The 24,543-nt window shown below is 48.7% G+C and overlaps 1 protein-coding gene and 1 pseudogene across 1 annotated transcript in view; one reads left to right on the top strand and one right to left on the bottom strand.

Moving 5' to 3' along the window:
• Window positions 1-12,672, bottom strand: part of C18H16orf96 (chromosome 18 C16orf96 homolog) — a 50,478-nt gene extending 37,806 nt beyond the window's left edge. Inside the window, 1 exon segment of the mRNA XM_003815115.7 lies at window positions 6,762-12,672. Within this exon segment, the coding sequence (XP_003815163.4) occupies window positions 6,762-7,181 (420 nt within the window). The 5' untranslated portion in view covers window positions 7,182-12,672.
• Window positions 598-1,069, top strand: LOC106633886 (activated RNA polymerase II transcriptional coactivator p15-like; annotated as a pseudogene).
• Window positions 12,673-24,543: the final 11,871 nt, after the last annotated feature.

Here is a 24,543-nt window from a genome sequence, read left to right as displayed (position 1 = left end):
GTAATCCCAGCACATTGGGAAGCCCAGGCGGGTGGATCACCTGAGCTCGGGAGTTCAAGACCAGCCTGGCCAACATGGTAAAACCCCGTCTCTACTAAAAATACGAAAATTAGCTGGGCATGGTGGTGCACGCTTGTAATCCCAGTTACTCAGGAAGCTGAAGCAGGAGAATCGCTTGAACCCAGGAGGCAGAGGCTGCAGTAAGCCAAGATCATGCTGCTGCCCTCCAGCCTGGGCAACAGAGCGAGACTCCGTCTCAAAACAAACAAACAAACAAAAAAAGGTTAACAGAGGGTGGGCGCAGTGGCTCAAGCCTGTAATCCCAGCACTTTGGGCTGAAGTGGGAGGATTACTTGAGCTCAAGAGTTCGAGACCAGCCTGGGGAACATGGCAACACCCTGTCTCTACAAAAAATACAAATTAGCCAGTGTGGTGGCACAGGCCTGTAGTCCTACCTACTCAGGAGGTTGAGGTGGGAGGATTGCCTCCAGGGTTGAGCCCGGGAGGTTGAGGCTGCAGTGAGCTGAGATCGAGCCACTGCACCCCAGCCTGGGCGACAGAGTGAGACCCTGCCTTAAAAATAAAAACAAACGAGTCAGTCGTGAGCGAAAGAGCAAGAGAGTGTTCCACTGCTAGAGCCGAGCGAAGTGATGCCTAAAGCAAAGGAACTTGTTTCTTCAAACTCTTCTGGCAGTGATTCTGACAGTGAGGTTGACAAAAACTTAAAGAGGAAAAAGCAAGTTGCTCCAGAAAAACCTGTAAAGAAGCAAAAGACAGGTGAAACTTGGAGAGCTCTGTCATCTTCTGACAGAGGAGCAGCAGCAGAGATGGTAACATGTTTCAGATTGGGAAAATGAGGTACGTTGGCGTTCAAGATTTTAAAGGCAAAGTGCTAATTGATATTGGAGAATATTGGATGGATCCTGAAGGTGAAATGAAACCAGGAAGAAAAGGTATTTCTCTAAATCCAGAACAATGGAGCCAGCTGACAGAACAGATTTCTGACATTGATGATACAGTAAGAAACCTGTAAAATTCGAGCCATATAAATAAAACCTGTACTGTTCTAGTTGTTTTAATCTGTCTTTTTACATTGGCTTTTGTTTTCTAAATGTTCTCCAAGCTATTATATGTTTGGATTGCAGAAGAATTTGTAAGATGAATACTTTTTTTATATGTGCATTATTAAAAATGTTGAGTGAAGCTAATTGTCAACTTTATTAAGGATTGCTTTGTGTGCCCACCACCTAGTGTAAAATAAAATCAAGTAATACAATCTTAAAAAATAAAGACAAAAAAATTAAGAGTGAATAAAGGTTTTGTAAATATATAAAAGAACTTGCACTCTTCTCAAAAGGCTTTTCTCTTTTTTTTTTTTTTGACACAGTCTTGCTCCATTGTCCAGGCTGTAATATTAATAATAGCTCACTGCAGCCTCGACCTCCCAGGCTCAAGCAATCCTGCCTCAGCCTCCTGAGTACCTGGGACTACAGGTGCACCACCATGCCCAGCCAATTTCAAAATTTTTTGGTAGAAAGGGAGTCTCGCCATGTTGCTCAGGCTGGTCTTGAACTCCTGGGCTCAAGCGATCCTCCCACCTCAGCCTCTCAAAGTGCTGGGATTACAGGCATGAGCCACCACACCTGGCAATCTTTTCTCTTGAACATCTGTAGAAAGAACTGATTCCCCACTGGCATCATGAAAGTGAACCAGTTAATGTTGACGAAGCTACAGGATTAATGGCTTAGTTGTAATGCAGTGGCGATGCATCTCATTCCCTCAAAAAGACCAATAAGTTAAAGGTTTTCTACAATTTAAAAAAATACCCTAAGCCTCGGACCCACAATGTTACGGAAACAGGGTTAGACGAAACAGTTTCAACAACAAACAGCTGACATCACCCCTCGTTTTCGCCTGTGAGGCCAGCTGCAAGAGGTTATCGTTACGGGGAGAAAAACCGAGGCCTGAAGGAGGCAGACTGGGGCTCGCGAAAGGAACGTTGTAAAACACGTTTGTTTGCCAGGCGACCCCCCGGCAGCCTCACTAGTTGGTGGGTGCAGACAGTTAGCTGTGCAGTTTGCACCATTCTAGAACCAGCTGCCATGGCAACCCCCTTCAATGGGTGATTGTGGGAACCTCGGGCAACTTCAATCAGGCTGGGACAAGGCAAGATTGTCTAATGATGGGGACATTCCTTAGCTGCACAAACAGTCCTGAAGGCTGTACAGCTAGGTCTGAACCTGTCCATGAGCCCCTTTTGTGAGCTGGGTGGGTTGCCCTGTTGAGCTGCTTTTTAGAAGCCTTCATCCATCAAGGCAGGCCAGGGGGCAAGCTGCCTCTGGAGTGCCGGCACCTTGGATCCTGGTATCCGCCCATCCTGCCTGCAAGGCCCTCATAACTTGCCCTCGGCCACCCCAGGCAGCCCTGTCTCTAGTAACAATTTTTGTCTTGAAGTCTATCTTGTCTGAGAAGATCCCACTCTCCTCTGGTCATTGCTTGCAAGGAATATCTTTTGTTATTTTTTAATTTTTTTGAGATGGAGTTTCGCTTTTGTCACCCAGGCTGGAGTGTGGTGGCGCGATCTCGGCTCACTGCAAATTCTGCCTCCCGGGTTCAAGTGACTCTCCTGCCTCAGCCTCCCCAGTAGCTGGGATTACAGGCTCCCGCCACCACGCCAGGCTAATTTTTTTTTTTTTGACGGAGTTTCAGCTTTTGTTGCCCAGGCTGGAGTGCAATGGCGCAATCTCGGCTCACCACAACCTCCACCTCCCAGGTTCAAGCCGTTCTCAGCCTCCCAAGTAGCTGGGATTACAGGCATGTGCCACCACATCCGACTAATTTTGTATTTTTAGTAGAGATGGGTTTCTCCATGTTGGTCAGGCTGGTCTTGAATTCCTGACCTCAGGTGATCCACCCACCTCAGCCTCCCAAAGTGTTGGGATTATAGGGGTGAGCCACTGTGCCCCGCTGGAATATCTTTTTATATCATTTTACTTTTAACGTATTTGTGTCTTGTCTTTTTTTCGTAGAGACAGGATCTCACTCTGTCACCCAGGCTGGAGTGCAGTGGGGCGATCAGAGCTCACTGCAATCACCAACTCCTGGGCTCAAGTGATCCTCTTGCCTCAGCCTCCCAAAGAGCTGAGATTACAGGTGCATGCCACCGTGCCTGGCCCTATTTGTGTCTTTGAATCTTAAATGTGTCTCTTGCAAACAGCATATAGTAGTTAGGTCGTGTTTTTTGTTTGTTTGTTTGTTTTTTATCTATTCTGCCAATCTCTGCTTTTTTTTGTGGTAAAGTACCCATAATATTAAAGTATAAAAATATTTTAGTATTGGCCGGGCTTAGTGGCTCATGCCTGTAATCTCAGCACTTTGGGAGGCCAAGGCGGGTGGATCACGAGGTCAGGAGATCAAGATCATCCTGACCAACATGGTGAAACCGTGTCTCTACTAAAAATACAAAAACTAGCTGGGTGTGGTGGCGGGCAGCTACAGTCCCAGCTACTTGGGAGGCTGAGGCAGAAGAACTGCTTGAACCTGGGAGGCAGAGGTTGCAGTGAGCTGAGACCACACCACTGCACTCCAGCCTGGGCAACAGAGTGAGACTCCGTCTCAAAAACAAACATATATATAAAAATGCAAAGAAAAATTAGCCAGGCATGGTGGCGCGCACCTGTATTTCCAGCTACTCAGGAGGCTGAAGCACGAGAGTCACTTGAACCTTGGAGGCAGAGTTTGCAGTGAGCAGAGATTGCACCACTCCACTCCAGCCTGGATGACAGAGTGAGACTCTGTCTCAAAAAAATAAAAATAAAATAAAAATGAAGTGTGCAATCTGAGGGCATTTGGTATGTACACCACTATCTACTTCCAAGACACTTCATTCTCCTAAAAGGAAATCCCGTCCCTGTTACAGTCTCTCTCTGTTCCCCCCTTCCTGAGCCTCTGGAAACCACTAATCTACTTTCTGTCTCTATGAAATACACAGATTATGCCTTTAGATGAAATGTCCAGAATAGGCAAATCCGTAAGACAGAAAGCAGATTAGTGGTTGCCAGGGGTTGCAGGGAGGAGAAGTAACGGGGAAATAGGGTTTTTTCCTTTCAGGGTGATGGAAATGGCTTAGAACTAGATAGAGGTGGCTGGCTGCACAACAATGTCAATATATCATGTGCCACCGAATTTTCATTAATTCAGTGTTTAATGTCAACTTTTAAATGGTTGATTTTATGTTAGGTCAATTTCCCCTCAATTTATTTATTTATTTATTTTTAATTTTTTTTTTTGAGATGGAGTCTTGCTCTGTTGCCCAGGCTGGAGTGCAGTGGCGCAATCTCCGCTCACTAGAACCTCCACCTCCAGGGTTCAAGTGATTCTCATGCCTCAGCCTCCTGAGTAGCTGGGATTCCAGGCATGCGCCACCATGCCTGGCTAATTTTTTTTATTTTTATTTTTAGTAGAGACGGGTTTTCATGATGTTGGCCAGGCTGGTCACGAACTCCTGACCTCAAGTGACCCACCTGCCTCGGCCTCCCAAAGTGCTGGGATTACAGGTGTGAGCCACCACATCCAGCCAGTTTCCCCTCAATTTGAAAGAGAAGAGTGGTAACTTGGGAACACTCTGAAAATGGCCCTGACTCCCAGGGAGATCCAGCTGGACACACCAATGGGCACAGTTCTGGCTCAGAGAGGACTAGGACATGCTGCCTCCAGGGATAGGAAGGCAGTCATCGCTAGATGGTCTCCTTTTTGGAGACAAGACTTTCTCCGTCACCCAGGCTGAAGGGCAGTGGTGCGATCTCAACTCACTGCAACACCTGCCTTCCAGGCTCAAGTGATTCTCCTGCCTCAGCCTCCCGAGTAGCTGGGACTACAGGCGCACGCAAGCATGCCCAGCTAATTTTTGTATTTTTAGTAGAGACAGGGTTTCACCATGTTGGCCAGGATTGTCTCGAACTCCTCACCTCAGGTGATCCAGCCACCTTGGCCTCCCGAAATGCTGGGATTACAGGTGTGCGCCACTGTGCCTGGCCAAATTATTATTACTATTTTTAGACATAGGGGCTTGCTCTGTCCCCCAGGCTGGAGTTCAGGAGAGTGACTACAACTCACTGCAGCTTCCAACTCCTGGGGTTAAGTGATTCTCCCACCTCAGCCTCCTGAGGTAAGACTACAGGTGGACGCCACCACACCCGGCTTATTTATTCATTTTTTTGTAGAGATGAGGTCTCACTACGCTGCCAAGGCTGGTCTTGAACTCCTGGGCTCAAGTGATCATCCCGCCTTGGCCTCCCAGTGTTGGGATTATAGGTGTGAGCCACTGTGCTCGGCTTATTTTCCCTTTCTTATTTCTTCTTGGGCTGCCAGTAATTGAACACTGTCCACGTGCTGGTCGGGGTTAGCAGGGGTCAGCAGTCAAAGGTGAGCCAGGGTCAGAGGCCATGCCTCAGCGCGCAGCTCCCTTGCCCACCAGCTGCTGGGCCTTCAGCCAATCACTGAGCTCCTCTGAGCATCAGTTTCCTCATCTGTAAGGCAGAAGGAATGCCTCTTTGCTGCTCCTCACAGGGCTGGTTCTTGGAGATTCTCACTCACTTGTGTCTATCTCCCCTGCTAGGCCGGGCGTGCCTGTTCACCGTGACTACTCCGGTACTTCTCCCATGGTAGCTCCTCCAGGCATTTTTTAGAAATTGGGGTAAGGCTGAGCACAGTAGCTCACGCTTGTAATCCCAGCACTTTGGGAGGCCAAAGCAGGAGGATCACTTGAGCCTAGGAGTTTGAGTCCAGCCTGGGCAACATAAGGAGACCCTATCTCTACAAACAATACAAAAATTAGCCAGGTGCAGTGGTGCACACCTGTGGTCCCAGTTACTCGGGAGGTTGAGGTGGGAGGATTGCTTGAGTCTGGGAGGTCGAGGCTACAGTGAGCCATGACTGAGTCACTGCACTCCAGCCTGGGTGACAGAGTGACACCCTGTCTCAAAAAAAAAAATTGGGGTGAAATTCACATAATGTACAATTAGCCATTTTTAAGTGAACAATTCAGTGTCATTTAGTACATCAGTGAGGTTGTATAACTATCACCTCCATCTAGTTCCAAAACATTTTCATCACCCCAAAAGGAAACCCTATATCCACAAAGCAATTACTCCCCATTCTCTCCTCCTCCAAGCCCCTGGCAACCACTGCTTTCTGTGTCCATGGATTTACCTATTCTGGACATTTCGTATAAATGGAATCATACACTGGGTAGCCTTTTGTGTCTGGCTTCTTTGCAATACTTGATGGAGGCTGCAAGCTTGGCGTTTTGGTTGTGCCTGACTCTAAAGCCCCCTTCTTCCCACACTGCATAAGGAGATGGCCCATCGTAGGTGAGTAAGCAACAAGATGTCCCAGGAGAGGGCTGGGCGCGGTGGCTCACGTTTGTCATCCCAGCACTTTGGGAAGCCGAGGCAGGTGGATCAGTTGAGATCAGGGGTTTGAGACCAGCCTGGCCAACATAGTGAAACCCCATCTCTACTAAAAATACAAAAATTAGCCGGGTATGGTGACATGTGCCTGAAATCCTAGCTACTAGGGAGGCTGAGGCAGGAGAATCACTTGAACCCGGGAGGCGGAGGTTGCAGTGAGCCGAGATCATGCCACTGCACTCCAGCCTGGGTGACAGAGTGAGACGGACTCTCAAAAACAAACAAAAGATGTCCCAGGAGAGAGCCAGTGGTGAAGGGAGGAAAAGAAGTGTCTGGAGGCTGGGGGCGTACCTTGGCCATGACTTCATCATGACCCTCCACCATCTTCCGGAGCTTGATCAGATGCCACAGGTCCTGGACGGGCCGGGCAGTGCCCTGGCTGGCTTCCAGCAGCTGGGCGGTGGAGGGCAGGTCCTGCAGCAGGGCCAGCTGGTTCTCCAACTTGTCGAGGCGGCTCACCACGTGGTCGAAGACATTGCTGAGCCTCTTCATGGGGTTGAGGATGGGCTGGGCTTCTCCTTCCCTGGGCATCATGACCACCTGCGAGGTCTGCAGGAAGTCCTCATCGCCTGAGAGGACTTTCTTGAGCTCGGCCATGTGGATGTGCTCCAAGATGCCGTGCAGCAGGAGGTGCAGGGCCTTGAAGTTCAGCACCCCGCACTGTGGGATGGCGATGTCGGCCAGCTCGGTGAACGTGAGTGAGAAGCTCATCCTGCCAGTGTGGGTCAGTGGGGCTGGGGTTCCAGGCGTCCTCAAGGACAAGGGGTAGCTTTCAGTGGTTCCGAGAGCTACACGGACTGGTCCTCAGAGGCCTGGGGTGGTGGTGAGTCACAGCAGTCAGGGAGGAATGGCCTCTGTTCTGGCTGGAGCTCAGATCAGAGTCTCTGGTTGCCAGGACACCAAAGAATGTGATGAAACGGGCGCAATTCAAAGTCTGGAGTGGGGCAGGTGCTCCCTGGTAAGCCTCACCCAGAGTAGGTGCTCAGTTAATATTGGATGAATGTTTGAATAGCTGATGGCAGCCTCTTCATTCAAGCCCTCTGGTGATGTGAGACTGGTAACTTTTTCCTAGAAGCACATATGGAAGGGATGGAGAGGCAGCTCCCTCCTTGGAATTTTCTCGAATCCGGGCAGAAGACAGGTTTCTTGGAGTTAGGAAGACCCAGGTTTTACAAAGAGATAAGAATCTGAAGTACTGGCTGGGTGGGTGTGGGGGTTCAGGCCTGTAATCCCAGCACTTTGGGGAGGCAAAGGCGGGAGGACTGCTTGAAGCCAGGAGTTCGAGAGCAGCCTGGGCAACATAGTGAGACCCTGTTTCTACAAAAAAAATTTGTAATTAGCTGGATGTGCTGGCGCACATCTGTAGTCCCAGCTACTCAGGAGGATGGGGTGGGAGGATTGCTTGAAGCCAGGAGTTTGAGGCTGCAGTGAGCTATGATTGTGCCACTGCACTTAGCCTGGGCAACAGAGTGAGACCTTGCCTCAAAAAAAAAAGAAAAAAAAAAGAAAGAAAAAGAAAAGAGAAAAGGCCGGGCACAGTGGCTGACATATGTAATCCCAGCACTTTGGGAGGCGAAGGCGGGTGGACCACGGGGTCAGGAATTCAAGACCGGCCTGGCCAAGACGGTGAAACCCCGCCTCTACTAAAAATACAAAAATCAGCCAGGCGTGGTGGCACGTGCCTGTAATCCCAGCTACTCTGGAGGCTGAGGCAGAGAATTGCTTAAATCCGGGAGGTGGAGGTTTCAGTGAGCCAAGATCGTGCCACTGCACTCCAGCCTGGGCGACAGAGCGAGACTCCGTCTCAAAAAAAAAAAAAGAATCTGAAGAACTACATTCATTTCTGGACGCATCCAAAGGCCCCCCTCAGTGTTCCATTTTCTCGTGTGTGTGTGTGTGTGTGTGTGTGTGTGTGTGTGTGTGTAGTGTGTGTGACAAAGTCTTTCTCTGTTACCCAGGCAGGAGTGCAGTGGTGCGATCTCCGCTCACTGCAACCTCCGCCTCCTGGGTTCAAGCGATTCTCCTGCCTCAGCCTCCTGAGTAGCTAGGATTACAGGCGCCTGCCACCACGCCCAGCTAATTTTTATATTTTTAATAGAGATGGGGTTTCACCATGTTGGCCAGGCTGGTCTCAAACTCCTGACCTCAGGTGATCTGCTTGCCTCAGCCTCCCAAAGCGCTGGGATTACAGGGGTGAGCCACCACACCTGGCCAAGTGTTCCATTTTCTGGGAAGGAGAGCCCAGGTGGTAAGAAGGGCATTGTCGGCTGGGCGTGGTGGCTCACGCCTGTAATCCCAGCACTTTGGGAGGCTGAGGTGGGCAGATCATGAGGTCAAGAGATGGAGACCATCCTGGCCAACATGATGAAACAAAAATTAGCTGGGCATGGTGGTGCGTGCCTGTAGTCAGCTACTCGGGAGGCTGAGGCAGGAGAATCACTTGAACCCGGGAGGCAGAGGTTGCAGTGAGCCAAGATTGTGCCATTGCACTCCAGCCTGGTGACAGAGCAAGACTCCGTCTCAAACAAAGAAGGGCGTTTGGCTGGGTGCGGTGGCTCACGCCTGTAATTCCAGCACTTTGGGAGGCCAAGGCGGGCAGATCACGAGTCAGAAGATCGAGACCATCTTGACTAACACTGTGAAACCCCGTCTCTACTTCAAAAAATATACAAAAAATTAGCCAGGCGTGGTGGCAGGTGCCTGTAGTCCCAACTACTCGGGAGGCTGAGGCAGGAGAATCGTTTGAATCTGGGAGGCGGAGCTTGCACTTAACCGAGACCGCACCACTGCACTCCAGCCTGGGCGACAGAGCAAGACTCTGTCTCAAAAAAAAAAAGAAAAAGAAAAAAAGGGCGTTGTCCTTTCTAGGCCCTGCATGTCCCTGCCCACCCAAGTGACGGTGCCCTCACCAGACCCTGCTCTGCTCCCCGCTTGAGCTGGGCTCTTCACAACCCCTGTGCTCTCAAACAGGGTCTCAGCCCTGCTCTGACATCATAAGGACATGGCCAAGAGCCAGCTGCCACAGGACCAGGAGGCTGCGTGGAGATATGAGGTATGGTCAGGCTCTGCTTGGTCAGTTCTGGGACAAGAGAATCCCAGCCTGCTTGTCTCCTGGGAAAGTCTGCAGGGACACTCTCGGCTTAACACCAGGAGCCCTGACTCCCAGCCCAGCCAGCACTGTGATCCCACATTCCTGGTCCCGCACCACACAGCAGGAGCCCTGCTGAGGGATTCCACATTGAGTTCATGCAGGTGGGGAGGCAAATCCTTGCACCAGCTGTGGAATCTTGAGCAAGTGACTTAACCTCTCTGAGCCTCAGCTTCCCTCTCTGCTAAATGGGGAAATAAAACATGGCGGCTAGAAATAACATATGTAACATGCCAGGCCAGTGCTGATGGGAAACGTTTCTTGCAGTCAGGCGCCGTGGCTCATGCCTGTAATCCCAGCACTTTGGGAGGCCAAGGTGGGCGGGTTGCTTGAATCCAGGAGTTGGAGAGCAGCCTGAGCAACATAGCAAGACACCATCTCTACAAAATAAAAAATTAGCTGGGCGTAGTGGCTCACACCTGTAATCCCAGCTACTCAAGAGGCTGAGGCAGGCAGATTGCTTGAGCCCAGGAGTAGAGTGTGAGACCAGCCTGCACAACACTGTGAAACCCCATCTCTAAAAAATATACCAAAATTAGCTGGGCATGGTGGTGTGTGCCTGTAATCTCAGCTACTCGAGGCTGCAGTGAGCCAGAATCACACCCCTGCACTCCAGCCTGGGCAACAGAGTGAGACCCCATCTCAAATAAAACAAAACACAAATCGCTCCTTGACCAGAACTGATCTGGCAGCCACTCTTGCCAACGGTTAGAACTGTGGGAGCAAGAGTCCAGGAAAACGCCTTCTGAATTGAACAGTGGGATATTTTCAGGGATGCTGCTTGTGAATCAATCCCATGTTCCTACTTCACAACAGATGCTTCTGCACAGGTCATTACCAGTCCATCCACAAAACCTAGCTCTTCAGCCAGGCGTGGAGGCAGGCAATGAGATAACAGCTGGGCAAAGGTAACCCAAGGAGGTTCCTCTGGGGAGGTGACATCTGAGCTGAGACCTGAAGAGAGGGCATTCCTGAAGCTCTTTCAGAATAGAGACCTTCTCTTTCTTCTCTGTCTTTCTAGTATCAGAACACAGATCCCTGCACACAGTAGGTGCTCAGTAAGTGTTTGCTAAATGGATGATAGCTCCGAAGGGGCTGTCAACTCTCATGGGGCCATATTAATGATAGAAATATTATAAAATAAATGTTAACACTGTAACCATTCATGTTTCTTTTAGAATAATTTAGCATTTAAATGTGAAGATCTGGCAACACCAAGCATTGGCAAGCATATGAACAACAGATCTCTCATCTGCTCTGACGGAGCAGAAATTAGCAGACTTTGGAAAACTGTTTGGCAGGGTCTGCAATGCTGAAAAATTGCACACACTATGACCCAGCCAGTCCAGCCCTCGACCGGAACCCACCAGGAATTGACATACACCATGCACAAGGATGTTTGTGACAGCACTACTCATAGTAGCTAAAAATTCCCATCCAACTATCGCATATTCAAACAGTAGACTATAACACAGCAGTGAGAATGAACAAAGACAACTACATGTAATAGTGGGATGAATTTCTTTTCTTTTCGTTTCTTTTTTTTTTTTTTTTTGAGACAGAGTCTAACACTGTCGCCCAGGCTGGAGTGCAATGGCGCGATCTCGGCTCACTGCAACCTCCACCTCCTGGGTTCAAGCGATTCTCCTGCCTCAGCCTCCCAAGTAGCTGGCATGACAGGCACATGCTACCATGCCAGGCTAATTTTTGTATTTTTAGTAGAGATGGGGTTTCACCACGTTGCCCAGGCTGGTCTCGAGCTCCTGACCTCAGGTCATCTGCCTGCCTTGGCCTCCCAAAGTGCTGGGATTACAGGCGTGAGCCACCGCACCTGGCCAACTTTCATTGATATAAAATTGAGCGGAATTACATATATAAAAGGGTTCATGCTGTATGAAACCATTGCTATAAAAAGTCCCCAAACTGCAGCCATAAAAAAGGATGAGTTCATGTCCTTTGCAAGGACGTGGATGAAGCTGGAAACTATCATCCTCAGCAAACTAACACAGGAAAAGAAAACCAAACACCGCATATTCTCACTCATAAGTGGAAGGTGAACAATGAGAACACATGGACACAGGGAGGGGAATGTCACACACCGGGGCCTGTCGTGGGGTCGGGGAAGCAAGGGGAGGGATAGCATCAGGACAAATACCAAATGCATGCAGGGCTTAAAACCTAGATGATGGGTTGATAGGTGCAGCAAACCACCATGGCACATGTACACCTACGTAACAAACCTGCACATTCAGCACATGTATCCCAGAATTTAAAAAGAAACAAATGGCCAGGCGCGGTGGCTCAAGCCTATAATCTGAGCACTTTGGGAGGCCGAGGTGGGCAGATCACGAGGTCAGGAGATGGAGACCATCCTGGCTAACACGGTGAAACCCCATCTTTACTAAAAAAATACAAAAAATCAGCCAGGTATGGTGGTGGGTGCCTGTAGTCCCAGCTACTGGGGAGGCTGAGGCAAGAGAATGGCGTGAACCTGGGAGGCGGAGCGTGCAGTGAGCCAAGATCAAGCCACTGCACTCCAGCCTGGGCGACAGAGCAAGACTCCGTCTCAAAAACAAACAAACAAACAAAAGTCCCGAAATGGAGTAAACAAATCTTAGGTGTTGGAGGTGAGGCGAGTGGTTACCCTTGGGTGACCTCATGCTTGGAAGGAAGCATGAAGCTGAGCTGTAGGGGAGTGGGCACGCTGGTGTGGCCAGTTTGGGAAAATTCATCAAGCCGTTCGCTTCTAATATGGGCACTTCTTTTTTTTGAGATAGGGTCTCACTGTCACCCAGGCTGGAGTGCAGTGGTGCCATCGCAGCTCACGCAGCCTCAAACACCTGGGTTCCAGCAATCCTTCTGCCTCACCCTCCGAGTAGCTAAAACTATAGGTGTGCATCACCTCTCCTGGCTGATTATTTTTATTTTTATTATTGCGGAGATGGGTCTCACCATGTTGGCCAGGCTGGCCTCAAACTCCTGGCCTCAAGCGGTCCTCTGGCCTCAGCCTCCCAAAGTCCTGGGATTATAGGCGTGAGCCACCGCGCCGGACCCTGAGCACTTTTCTGTATCAAAGTTCTGGGAATCTGCAACGATTCAAACAAATTAAGAGGCCAACAACGTGGATTCCATTTGGGTTTTGCTGGCTCAGCTCCAGTGGGCTCCTTCCCAGTTCTTGCTGCGTGTAAAGAAAGATTTTTGCAAAAAAAATCTGGCCTGAATATAACAGCTTCTTCTCTCACCTCAGTGTGTGCTGACTCACACCCATGCCAGGAGAGCAGCTTGGGCAGTGAGCAGCACCATGAGGCTAGAACCACAAGACCTGGGGTCTGCTGGGCATGGGTTGTGTGGCCCTGAGCCTGTGCCTTAAACCCTCCATGTAGGTTTAGGAGCTGGAGGTAAACATTTGCAGGTTCCTTGTTGAGATGAAGGGAGGTAAGGAGAGTGGCATGGTACCCAGCACAAAGTGCTCACTGACGTTAGCTGCATCTCCCAAAATGAGTACATGATTTTGTTTGAGGCTTTCAAGGCAACAATGCATTAGCTTGATGCTGGAGAGGGGGCCGAGGAGGAAGTAGAGAACATGGGAGGAGAGAGGTACCTCCTCGGACCAGTCAGTCTTTGCTCTGATGTGCAGAACTGCATTCAAAATGCTCTGGGGTTTTGTATTACAAAAATTACTGTAATCTCAGCACTGTGGGAGGCTGAGATGGGCGGATCACGTGAGGTCACTACTTAGAGACCAACCTGTCCAACATGATGAAACCCTGTCTCTACTAAAATTATAAAAATTAGCTGGGCATGGTGGCGGGTGCCTGTAATCCTAGCTACTTGGGAGGCTGAGGCAGGAGAATCGCTTGAACCCGAGAGGCGAAGGTTGCAGTGAGCTGAGATCATGCCATTGCACTCCACTGGGGGCAACAAGAGTGAAACTGTCTCAAAAAAAAAAAAAAAATTACCCACTGTGTGCTCTAACCAGCTCAATAACGGAAGATACAGAAACAGGCAAAGTGAGTACATGAGTTCATTTGCATTGCTATAAAAGAATACCTGAGACTGGGTAATTGATAAAGAAAAGAGGTTTTGGCTCACGGTTCTGCAGGCTGTACACAAAGCACAGCGCCAACATCTGCTCCTGGTGACGCCTCAGGAAGCTTCAAATTGTGGAAGGCGAAGGGGAGCCGGCATGTTGCATGGTGAGAGAAGAGCAAGAGAGTGGGGAGATGCCAGGCTCCTTTTTATTTTATTTTGTTTTATTTTTTTGAGACAGGGTCTCCCTGTGTTGCCCAGGCCTTGGCTCACTGCAACCTCTGCCTCCCAGATTCAAGCGATTCTCCTGCCTCAGCCTCCCAAGTAGTTGGGATTGCAGGCGCCCGCAACCCTGCCCGGCTAATTTTTGTATTTGTAGTAGAGATGGGGTTTCCCTATGTTGGCCAGGCTGGCTTTGAATTCCTAACCTCAGATGATCCACCTGCCTCGGCCTCCCAACGTGCTGAGATTACAGGATTACAGGTGTGAGCCACTGTGCCCAGCTGGTATTCTGGTTGGTTTTTTTTTTTTTTTTTAGACAGAGTCTTGCTCTGTCGCCCAGGCTGGAGTGCAGTGGCGCAATCTTGGCTCACTGCGAGCTCCGACTCCCAGGTTCACGCCATTCTCCTGCCTCAGCCTCCCGAGCAGCTGGGACTACAGGCGCCCGCCACCACGCCCGGCTAATTTTTCTATTTTTAGTAGAGACGGGGTTTCACCATGTTAGCCTGGATGGTCTTGATCTCCTGACCTTGTGATCCGCCCACCTCGGCCTCCCAAAGTGCTGGGATTACAAGCATAAGCCACTGCGCCCGGCCTGGTGTTCTGTTTTGATGTGGTGCTGGTTGCAATAGTGAGTGAGGTTTGTGAAAATTCTTCAACCTTAACACTCATATGCACTTTTTAAAATAGGGTCTCCATATAAGACTCGGGTCTTATTTTAACTCTGGCCTAAAAGAACTAAACTAAGAGAGATAAACATTACCCCTGGGTCTCTGTAATGCAAAATGCAAGACAGGAAAGGAAAGGCAAGGAAGGGACTCCACCACATCCCCAGTGCCACTGTGTTGCCAGCAGATGGCACTGGTTATAGAGAAAGTGGAAGAGCTCCCGCTTTTCTTTTTTTTTTTTTTGAGAGTCTCACTTTGTCACCCAGGCTGGAGTGCAATGGCGTGACATTGCAACCTTGGCTCACTGCAACCTCCGCCTCCCGGGTTCAAGCGATTCTCCTGCCTCAGCCTCCCGAGTAGCTGGGATTATAGGCATGCACCACCACGCCTGACTAATTTTTGTATCTTTAGTAGTGATGGGGTTTCACCATGTTGGCCAGGCTGGTCTCAAACTCCTGACCTCAGGTGATCCGCCTGCCTCGGCCTCCCAGAGGGCTGGGATTACAGGAATGAGCCACCACGCCCAGCTGAGCTCCTGCTTTTCATACTTTTAGGCACAGAAGTTCTTGGGAGCCCCATGGGCTGGCTCTGCTGAAGGTCAGCAGGTGTTCCCCCACTGGTGGGAGAATGGTCTTCTGGTAGCAGGTGCCACGAGGTGGAAAGACACCTGTCACTGAAGATGTCCCGGGCCTACAGCACTCCTGCTGCCCCAATTATGGTGAAATCTGGACTAAAAATAAGAGGTGGTGGCTTTGCAGTACCGATGTGAGTCTCAGAGGCGCGCCTCGGGTGCCAGGGAGGAGGAGCTGCGTTCTGCAGAAAGTGAACGTTGCCCAGGAAAAGGTGACACAAGCAGCTCCTCTGCAAGCCTGAAAATAATGCCATTCAGGACAGCCGTGGGCTCCTGATCTGACAGCGAGTGAGGCAGGAACATGAGGAACATCGTCCTGTCTCCGGGCCCGCGTTTACTTTGTTATTTCATCACATGTCCGAATTCTCCCGGAGCTGCTTTTTGTGTAGCCCTGCCCCTCCTTTTCTGATAACAGCTTTATTAAGATATAATTCATCTAACATACAATCCATCCATGTATAATTCAATGGCTTTTAGTATATTTGCAGATGGTTGCAAACACCATGACAATCAATTTTAGAACATTTCATTACCCTAAAAAGAAAACTCAGCCGGGCGCAGTGGCTCACCCCTGTAATCTCAGCTACCCAGGAAGCTGAGGAAGGAGGACTGAAGACGGCTTGAGCTCAGGAGTTTGGACTAACCTGGGCAATACTGGGAGACCCTATCTCAAGGAAGGAAGGAAGGGAGGGAGGGAGGGAAAGAGAGAGTGAGAGAGAGAGAGAGGGAGGGAGGAAGGAAGGAAGCAAGGAAGGAGAAAGAAAGAAAGAAAGAAAGAAAGAAAGAAAGAAAGAAAGAAAGAAAGAAAGGAAGGAAGGAAGGAAGGAAGGAAGGAAGGAAAGAAAGAAAGAAAGAAAGAAAGAAAGAAAGAAAGAAAGAGAAAGAAAGAAAGGAAGGAAAGAGGAGAGGAGAGGAGAAAACCTGTGCCCATTAGCACTCACCTCCCATTTCGCCTGAACTCCGCCCGCCCTAGGTAACCACTAATCTATTTTCTGACTTTCTGTCTCTATGGGTTTGCCTATTCTGGACATTTAATGTAAACTGAATCACACAATAAGTGGGCCGTGCGCAGTGGCTCACATCTGTAATCCCAGCACTTTGGGAGGCCAAGGTGGGTGGATTACTTGAGGTCAGGAGTTCGAGATCAGCCTAGCCAACAAGGTGAAACCCCATCTCTACCATAAATACAAAAATTAGCTGGGTGTGGTGGCGGGCACACCTGTAATTCCAGCTACTTGGGAAGCTAAGGCAGGAAAATCGCTTGAACCTGGGATGTCGAGGTTCCAGTGAGCCAAGATCACACCACTGCACTCCAGCCTGGGCGACAGAGCGAGACGCTGTCTCAAAAGAGAAAAACAATAAGTGGTCTTCTGTGACTGGCTTCTTTCACTTAGGAAGGGCTTCTTTCACCAGGGGCGGTGGCTCATGCCTATAATCCCAGCTCTTAGGAAGGCAGCGGCAGGAGGACAGCTTGAGCCCAGGAGTTACAGACCTGCCAGGGCAATATATCGAGACCCTATTCTCCACAAAAAGGAAAAAAGACAAAAAAAGAGAGAAATGGATGGCTTCTTTCACTCAGAGTGTTCTCAAGGTTCATCCACGTTGTAGCATGGATCAGTGCTTCATTCCTTTTTATGAAATGAATAATATTCCATTATATGGAGATCACACGTTGTTTATCCATTCATCAGTTGATGAACATTTGGTTGTGTCAAAGAAAACCAGAGCTGTTGGGTGTGGTGGCTTATGCCTGTAATCTCAGCACTTTAGGAGGCTAACTAAGATGGGAGGACTGCTTGAGCCCAGGAGTTTGAGGCCAGCCTGGGCAACGCGGTGAGACCCTGTCTCTACAAAAATAACAAATAAATAGCTGGGCATAATGGCACATGCCTGTAGTCCTAGCTCCTCAGGAGGCTGAGGCAGGAGGATCGCTTGAGCGTGGAAGGTCGAGGCTGCAGTGAGCCATGATTGCCGCCACTGCACTCCAGCCTGTGCAACACAGTGAGACCCCGTGTCTTAAAAAAAAAAAAAAAAAAAAAAAAAAAGTCCGGGCGCAGTGGCTCCCGCCTGTAATCCCAGCACTCTGGGAGGCCGAGGCAGGCAGATCACGAGGTCAGGAGATCAAGACCATCCTGGCTAACACGGTGAAACCCCATCTCTACTAAAAACACAAAAAATTAGCTGGGCGCGGTAGCGGGCGCCTGTAGTCCCAGCTACTCGGGAGGCTGAGGCAGGAGAATGGCGTGAACCTGGGAGGTGGAGCTTGCAGTGAGCCGAGATTACGCCACTGCACTCCAGCCTGGGCGACAGAGCCAGACTCCGTCTCAAAAAAAAAAAAAAGAAAGAAGGAAAGAGGCTAGGCATGGAGGCTCATTCCTGTAATCCCAGCACTTTGGGAGGCCAGGGTGGGCGGATCATGAGGTCAGGAGTTCGAGATCAGCCTGGCCAACATCATGAAACCCCATCTCTACTAAAAATACAAAAATTAGCCGGGCATGGTGGTGTGCACCTGTAGTCCCAGCTACTCGGGAGGCTGAGGCGGGAGAATCACTTGAACCTGGGAGGCGGAAGTTGTGGTGAGCTGAGATCGCGCCATTGCACTCCAGCCTGGGCAACAGAGCGAGATTCTGTCTCAAAAAAATGAAAGAAAAAGAGAAAAAGAAAACCAGAGCTGGACAGTAATTAAAGCTGTAAAAACAGATTTTATTCAGGACTACTGCAATAGGGGAAAAGAGACCTCAGTACAGAAATAGGCTCAACTCCGAATACAACAAGGGAAAATAGAGATTGATAGCCAAGGAGTGGGAGGTGGGTGCTGTTGGTGGATGGAAAGTTACTAGGAGAGGAGGGTAATTCTTTGCTAAATTGAGTCTAACAAGAGCCTTGCTGAAGGCAGGTCAGGGTGATCAAATATCACCTGGAGGATGATGGGGGTTGTGAAATTTGGTCAGATATGCAGGGGCGATTCTGGCTAAATCAATTTAACAGAATTCTTGCTGAAACCCGGCTTGGCTAGGTGCAGCGGCTCACGCCTGAAATCCCAGCACTTTGGGAGGCCAGGCCACAAGGATCGCTTGAGCTCAGGAAGTTGACACCAGCTTGGGCAACAAGCAAATTAAAAAATATATATAGCTGGTTGTGGTTGCATGCACCTGTAGTCCCAGCTACTTGGGAGGCTGAGACAGGAGGATCACTTGAGCTCAGGAGCTTGAGGCTGCAGTGAGCTATCATCGCGCCACTGCACTCCAGCCTGGGTGACAGAACAGACCCTGTCCCTAAACAAACAACTGAGTGACGCAAAGACAGATACAGAAGTCCAAAAATTGAGGTCTGGCTGGGGAGAGGATTCAGAAGAGCACCCAACTAATGTCTGGTCATGGAGAACCTGTTAGTTGTTTTGACTTTTTGGCTATTATGAATATAAACATCCATGCTATGATATGAATACCTGCTATGCATATTCGTGTACTATAGGTTTTTATGCGGCTGTGTGTTTTATCTCGGGTGCAATCCTAGGAGTGGGACTGCTGGGTCACAGAGTGGTTCTATTTCAATCTTTCGAGGAATACCGCCTTTACGTTTGCATATACACTTCAATCGTCTCATCTAGTCCCCAGTTCCCGTCAACAGCAAGTGGGAGATGACAATTTCATTTTTGGAGGTGAGGGAGCTGAGGCCCAGAGCACTCAGAGGCTAACAAATAATACCAGCTGCCATTGGTCTGAGGGCTGGCTGTGTGCCAGGCACTATGAGCAGTGACCTAAATGCATTAAGCCATCCCATCCTTGCAACAGCCCCATGAAATTGCTATTAGGTTTACCCTCATTTGGTAGTTAGAAGAATTAAATATACCTATTTTTCAGACAGGGTCAGGCTCTGTCACCCAGGCTGGAGTGCAGCGGCGTGATCACCAGGCTCACTGCAACTCCAGCCTCCCGGTCTTAAGCGATCTTCCCACCTCAGTCTCTGGAGTAGCTGGGACCACAGGCACGTGCACCACACCCAGCTAATATTTTTGTATTTTTTGTAGATACGGGGTTTTGCCATGTTGCCCAGGTTGGTCTCAAATTCCTGTGCTCAAGTGATCTGCCTGCCTTGGCCTCCCAAAGTTCTTGGATTACATGAGTGAGCCATTGCGTCCAGCCAGAAAAATGAAATATTTTGGAGAGGGCCGTGAAGTGGTGTGTCCTAAGACTTGAACCCAGTTCCAGCTCACCACATTTCTGGTTCTCACTGGCTCTCAAACCCTCCGCTACTCAGTGGGCTCCAGAGATCAGCAAGTTTTCACCCAGTACATAGCATGGTAATGTTCACGTTGACTGTTCTACTTGACTTTTACTGCATGGGACACTTGGGACCAACCCTTTGCCTACCCTAGGCCCTACCCCCTCTATGACCCTCTCCTTAGTTTCCACAGGTCCTTCCTCTGGATCCATCCTAGAGCCCCCTCCCTTCCCAGTGGGTCCTCCTGCCTCAAATTTGCACCCCCTCCACACTGTCAGAATGATTTGTCTAAAACATGAATCCTGGCGGGGTGTGGTGGCTCACACCTGTAATCTCAGCACTTTGGGAGGCCTAGGTGGGAGGATCACTTGAAATCAGGAGTTTGAGACCAGCCTGGCCAACATGGTGAAACCCTGTCTCTACTAAAAATACAAAAATTAGCCAGTGGTGATGGTATGTGCCTGTAATTCCAGCTACTTGGATGGCTGAGGCAGAAGAATCGCTTGCCAAGAGGCAGAGGCTGCAGGGAGCCAAGATCGCGCCACTGCAATCTCTGTCCCAAAATAAAATAAAATTTAAATAAAAATAAAAACAAAGATAAATAAATAAAATACGGATCATGGCTAGGTATGGTGACTCATGCCTGTAATCCCAGCACTTTGGGTGGCCAAGGTGAGAGGATCACTTGAGCCTAGGAGTTCAAGACCAGCCTGGCAACCTAGTGAGACCCTGTTTCTATTTTAATATAAAAAAATTAATTAATTAAAATAAAACAAGAATCCAGTCATAGTACTCAGCCCAAAATTCTCAACATTACCTCACCCACTACCTACCCAATAGGATACAGTCTAAATTCCACAGATTGGTCTATAAGGCCCTCATCTTTCCTCACCCTCTGCCCTCCTCTTTCATATCCTACCACCCAACCATACAGAACTGCTTGCATTTCCCCACACACTCTGCGTTTCATTTCTCTGCAACTTTGCATTAGCAGCTCTAACTACTTGGAGTACCCTACCCCACTTCTTTCACCTGGGGAATCCTACACATCCTTCAAGCCCCAACTTAAACGTCCTCCTCTCTGAAGCCTTCCTTGTTCGGGCACTCCCTCTCCTGAACTCTCAAAGCACTCTGTTTTGACATCTTGAACATAAGCTATTATATTAGTCTCCCGTGCTGGACTGTGTGCGCTTTGAGGACAGAGATTGGGCTTTATTCCATTTTGTGTATTTCCAGGCCTAGAACAGGACCTTGCTTGGTCAAATGAGTAAATGAATAAATATTCTAGATCTGTGCTGTCCAATACAAGCCATATGTGGCTACTGAGCCCCTGAAATGTGACTGCTCCAAATTGAGATGTCCTGTAAATATAAAGTACACACTGCATTTCAAAAACAGTGTGAAAAAAGAGTAAAATATATCATTGATAATTTTTTTTTTTGAGACAAAGTTTTGCTTGTCGCCCAGGCTGGAGTGCAATGGTGTGATCTTGCCTCACTGCAACCTCCGCCTCCCAGTTGAAGCTATTCTCCTGTCTCAGCCTCCCGAGTAGCTGGGATTACAGGCGCCTGCCACCATGTCAAGCTAATTTTTTGTATTTTTAGTAGAGACGGGGTTTCACTATATTGGCCAGGCTGGTCTTGAACTCCTGACCTCAGGTGATCTGCCCACCTTGGCCTCCCAAAGTGCTGGGATTACAGGCATGAGCCACTGCGCCTGGCTGATAATTTTTTATGTTGATTACTGAAACAATATTTTGCATATATTGAGTTAAATGTATTATTAAAATTAATTTCACCTGTGTCTTTTAATACTTTTAATGTCGTTACTGGGAAATTTTTATTTTCAAATTTTTATTTATTTTTTTTTTTAGAGACTGAGTCTAACTCTGTTGCTCAAGCTGGACTGCAATGGCGCAATTCTTGCTCAATGCAGTCTCAAACTCCTGGGCTCAAGTGATCCTCCTGCCTCAGCCTCCCGAGTAGGTGGGACTATGGGCATGAGCCACCACAGCTGGCTAATTTTTTAATTTTATAAATTTTTTTTGTAGAGATGGGAGACTCACTATGTTGCTCAGGCTAGTCTCAAACTCTTGAACTCAATCTCCCTAAATGTTGGTATTACAGGTGTGAGCCACAGGGACCAGACTGGAAATTTCTGGATTACATATGTGCTGGTCGCCCAGCCTTCTATTTGCCTCTCTTGGTCTAAACCATTCTCCACACCGTAGTCAGATGATCCTGTGAAATGTCAATCGAATCATATAAGTGGCCACAAACACTAAATAAAGCAAACACTGAACCACTGCTTCTGGGGGAACAACCTAGGTTCCTGTGAGCCTGTGGACACAACATTTTTGTCAACCAATCAATAACCTTGTTTATGGGTGTTTCTGTTTAAAGGCAACTTAGTTAATATACACTGTTGATTCAGTGCAATTGAACTCAATTGCCTGCACCAAGCTAACTGAGCACAGCTGTTTTCTCTATAAGGCAAATCACCACCTTCTTGCACTTAGGAATGCTAGACAGCACTTCTGCACAACACTAAGGGCCATTTTAAACACCAGAATCACCAATAAAAAGCGTAAAAATGAGAAAAAGATGACACTAAATAGACCAAAAAGGAGACTTGTAGGCAGCGCTGCCCTATTATTTTTAGAGACAGGGTCTCACTCTGTTGCCCAGGCTGGAGTGCAGTGGCACAATCCCAGCTCACAGCAGCCTCGACCTGCTGGGCTGAAGGGATCCTCCCACCTCAGCCTCCCGAGTGGCTGGGATAGAAGGCGAGTGCCACCATGACAGCCCAGTGTTGCCTTATTTGACCTCAGTGGAGAATGTGCAGGATCGTTATGTCCATGAATGAATGAGAAAGCACCACAAGTATTGATTTTGGGATTAGAAATAAATGTTAGTGAGTAGGCAAATCTGCAAACACAAAATCCGTAAATAATGAAGATTGACTGTAACTCTACTGCTTAAAACTCTTCAAGGGCTTTAAATTCCACTTGAAATAAAATCCAGGCCGGGCGCGGTGGCTCACGCCTGTAATCCCAGCACTTTGGGAGGCCGAGGCGGGCGGATCACGAGGTGAGGAGATCGAGACCAGCCTGACCAACATAGTGAAACTCAGTCTCTACTAAAAATACAAAAATTAGCCAGGCATGGTAGCAGGTACCTATAGTCCTAGCTCCTCAGGAGGCTGAGGCAGGAGAATTGCTTGAACCTGGGAGACGGAGGTTGCAGTGAGCCGAGATCGAGCCACTGCACTCCAGCCTGGTGACAGAGCGAGACTCCATCTAAAAAAAAAAAAAAAAAATCCAAACTCCAGACAGGTATGGTGGCTTATGCCTGTAGTCCCAGCTACTTGGGAGGCTGAGGCAGGAGGACTGCTTGAGCCTAGGAGTTGTCACAGTGAGCTATGATCATGCCACTGTACTCCAGCCTGGGTGCCAGATCAAGATCCTATCTCAAAAAACAAAGAAAGAAGAATCCAGAGTTTTATTTTATTTTGAGAGAGTTTTGCTCTGTCTCCCAGGCTGGAGAGCAGTGGTGTGATCTTGGCTCACTGCAACCTCTGCCTCCTAGGTTCAAGCAATTCTCCTGCCTCAGCCTCCCGAATAGCTGGGATTACAGGCGTGTATGCCGGGCTAATTTTTGTATTTTTAGTAGAGACGGGGTTTCAATGTGTTGGCCAGGCTGGTCTCAAACTCCTGACCTCAAGTGATCTGCCTGCCTCGGCCTCCCAAAGTGCTGGGGTTACAGGCATGAGCCACCACGCCTGGCCAGAGTTCTTAAAATGACCTACAAATCTCAACATGACTTGGATCCAGCCTGCCCCACTGACATCCTCACCTTGCTGACTCTCTCACCCAAGGCAATCCCTCCCTCTGGAATGCCCTTCCAGAATAGAATGTCTTTTCAATTTCATGCCCCTGCCTCAGCATCACCTCCTCTGAGAGGCCTTTTCTAACCAACCTGTCTAGTGGCACCACCCCGTAACTCTGTTAGGGCATCCCTTCCTCTCCTTCACAGTCCTGGGCATTTTGTGGTTTCCTTGTATACTGTCTGTAACAAAGGAAGTACCTGAGCAAGTAGCCACCCAGTGGGTTCTTCTTCCTGGCTGCCCAGATAGAGCCAATGTATCAAGACAGGGGAACTGTAATAGAGAAAGAGTTTAATCCACACAGAGCTGGCTGAATGGGAGACCAAAGATTCATTACTCAAATCAGTCTCCTTGAAAATTCAGAGCCTAGAGTTTTTAAAGGGTAATTTGGTAGATAAGCTGCCAAGGAGTAGGGAGTGCTGATTGGTGGGGTGGGAGATGAAATCACAGGGTGTTGAAGGATGCAAGAACTGGTTGAGTCAGATTACGGCTCTAGGTGGCCTTGGCTGGTGCATCAGACTGCAGGGTCAGAAAAACACCTAAGAGTACCAATCTTAGGTTTTACAATAGTGAATACCTAGGATCAACTGGGGAGGTTTAGAATCTTGTGGCCTCTGGGTGCATGACTCCTAAACCGTAATTTCTTTCTTTCTTTCTTTCTTTTTTGAGATGGAGTCTCAGTCTCTCGCTCAGGCTGGAGTGCAGAGGCATAATCTCAGCTCACTGCAACCTCCATCTCCCGGGTTCAAGCAATTCTTGGGCTTCAGCCTCCCTAGTAGTTGGGATTACAGGTGCGTGCCATACCCGGCTAATTTTTGTATTTTTAAATAGAGACAGGGTTTCACCATGTTGGCCAGGCTGGTCTCAAACTCCTGACCTCAAGTGATCCACCTGCGTCAGCCTTCCAAAGTGCTGGGATTACAGGCGTTAGCCACTAAGCTGGGCCCTAAACTGTAATTCCTAATCTTGTAGCTAACGTGTTAGTCTTACAAAGGAAGCCTGGTTCTCAGGCAAGAAGGGGGTTTGTTTTGGGAAAGGGCTGTTAACTATCTTTGTTTCAATATTAAACTATAAACTAAGTTGCTCCCAAAGTTAGTTCTGCCTATGCCTAGGAATGAACAAGGACAACCTGGAGGTTAGAAGCAAGATGGAGTGGGTTAGGTCAGCTCTCTTTCACTGTCATAATTTTCTGTTGTAATTTTTGCAAAGGCAGTTCCGAGCGCAGGGACAGTGACCGTGTGGTTCAAGGTTTTATGTAATGCACCTCCC

The sequence above is a fragment of the Pan paniscus genome, chromosome 18 (assembly GCF_029289425.2).
Source record: "Pan paniscus chromosome 18, NHGRI_mPanPan1-v2.0_pri, whole genome shotgun sequence".
NCBI lineage: Eukaryota > Metazoa > Chordata > Mammalia > Primates > Hominidae > Pan > Pan paniscus.
The sequence above is the reverse complement of the archived record's forward strand: the minus strand, read 5'-3'. Positions and strand labels throughout refer to the sequence as shown.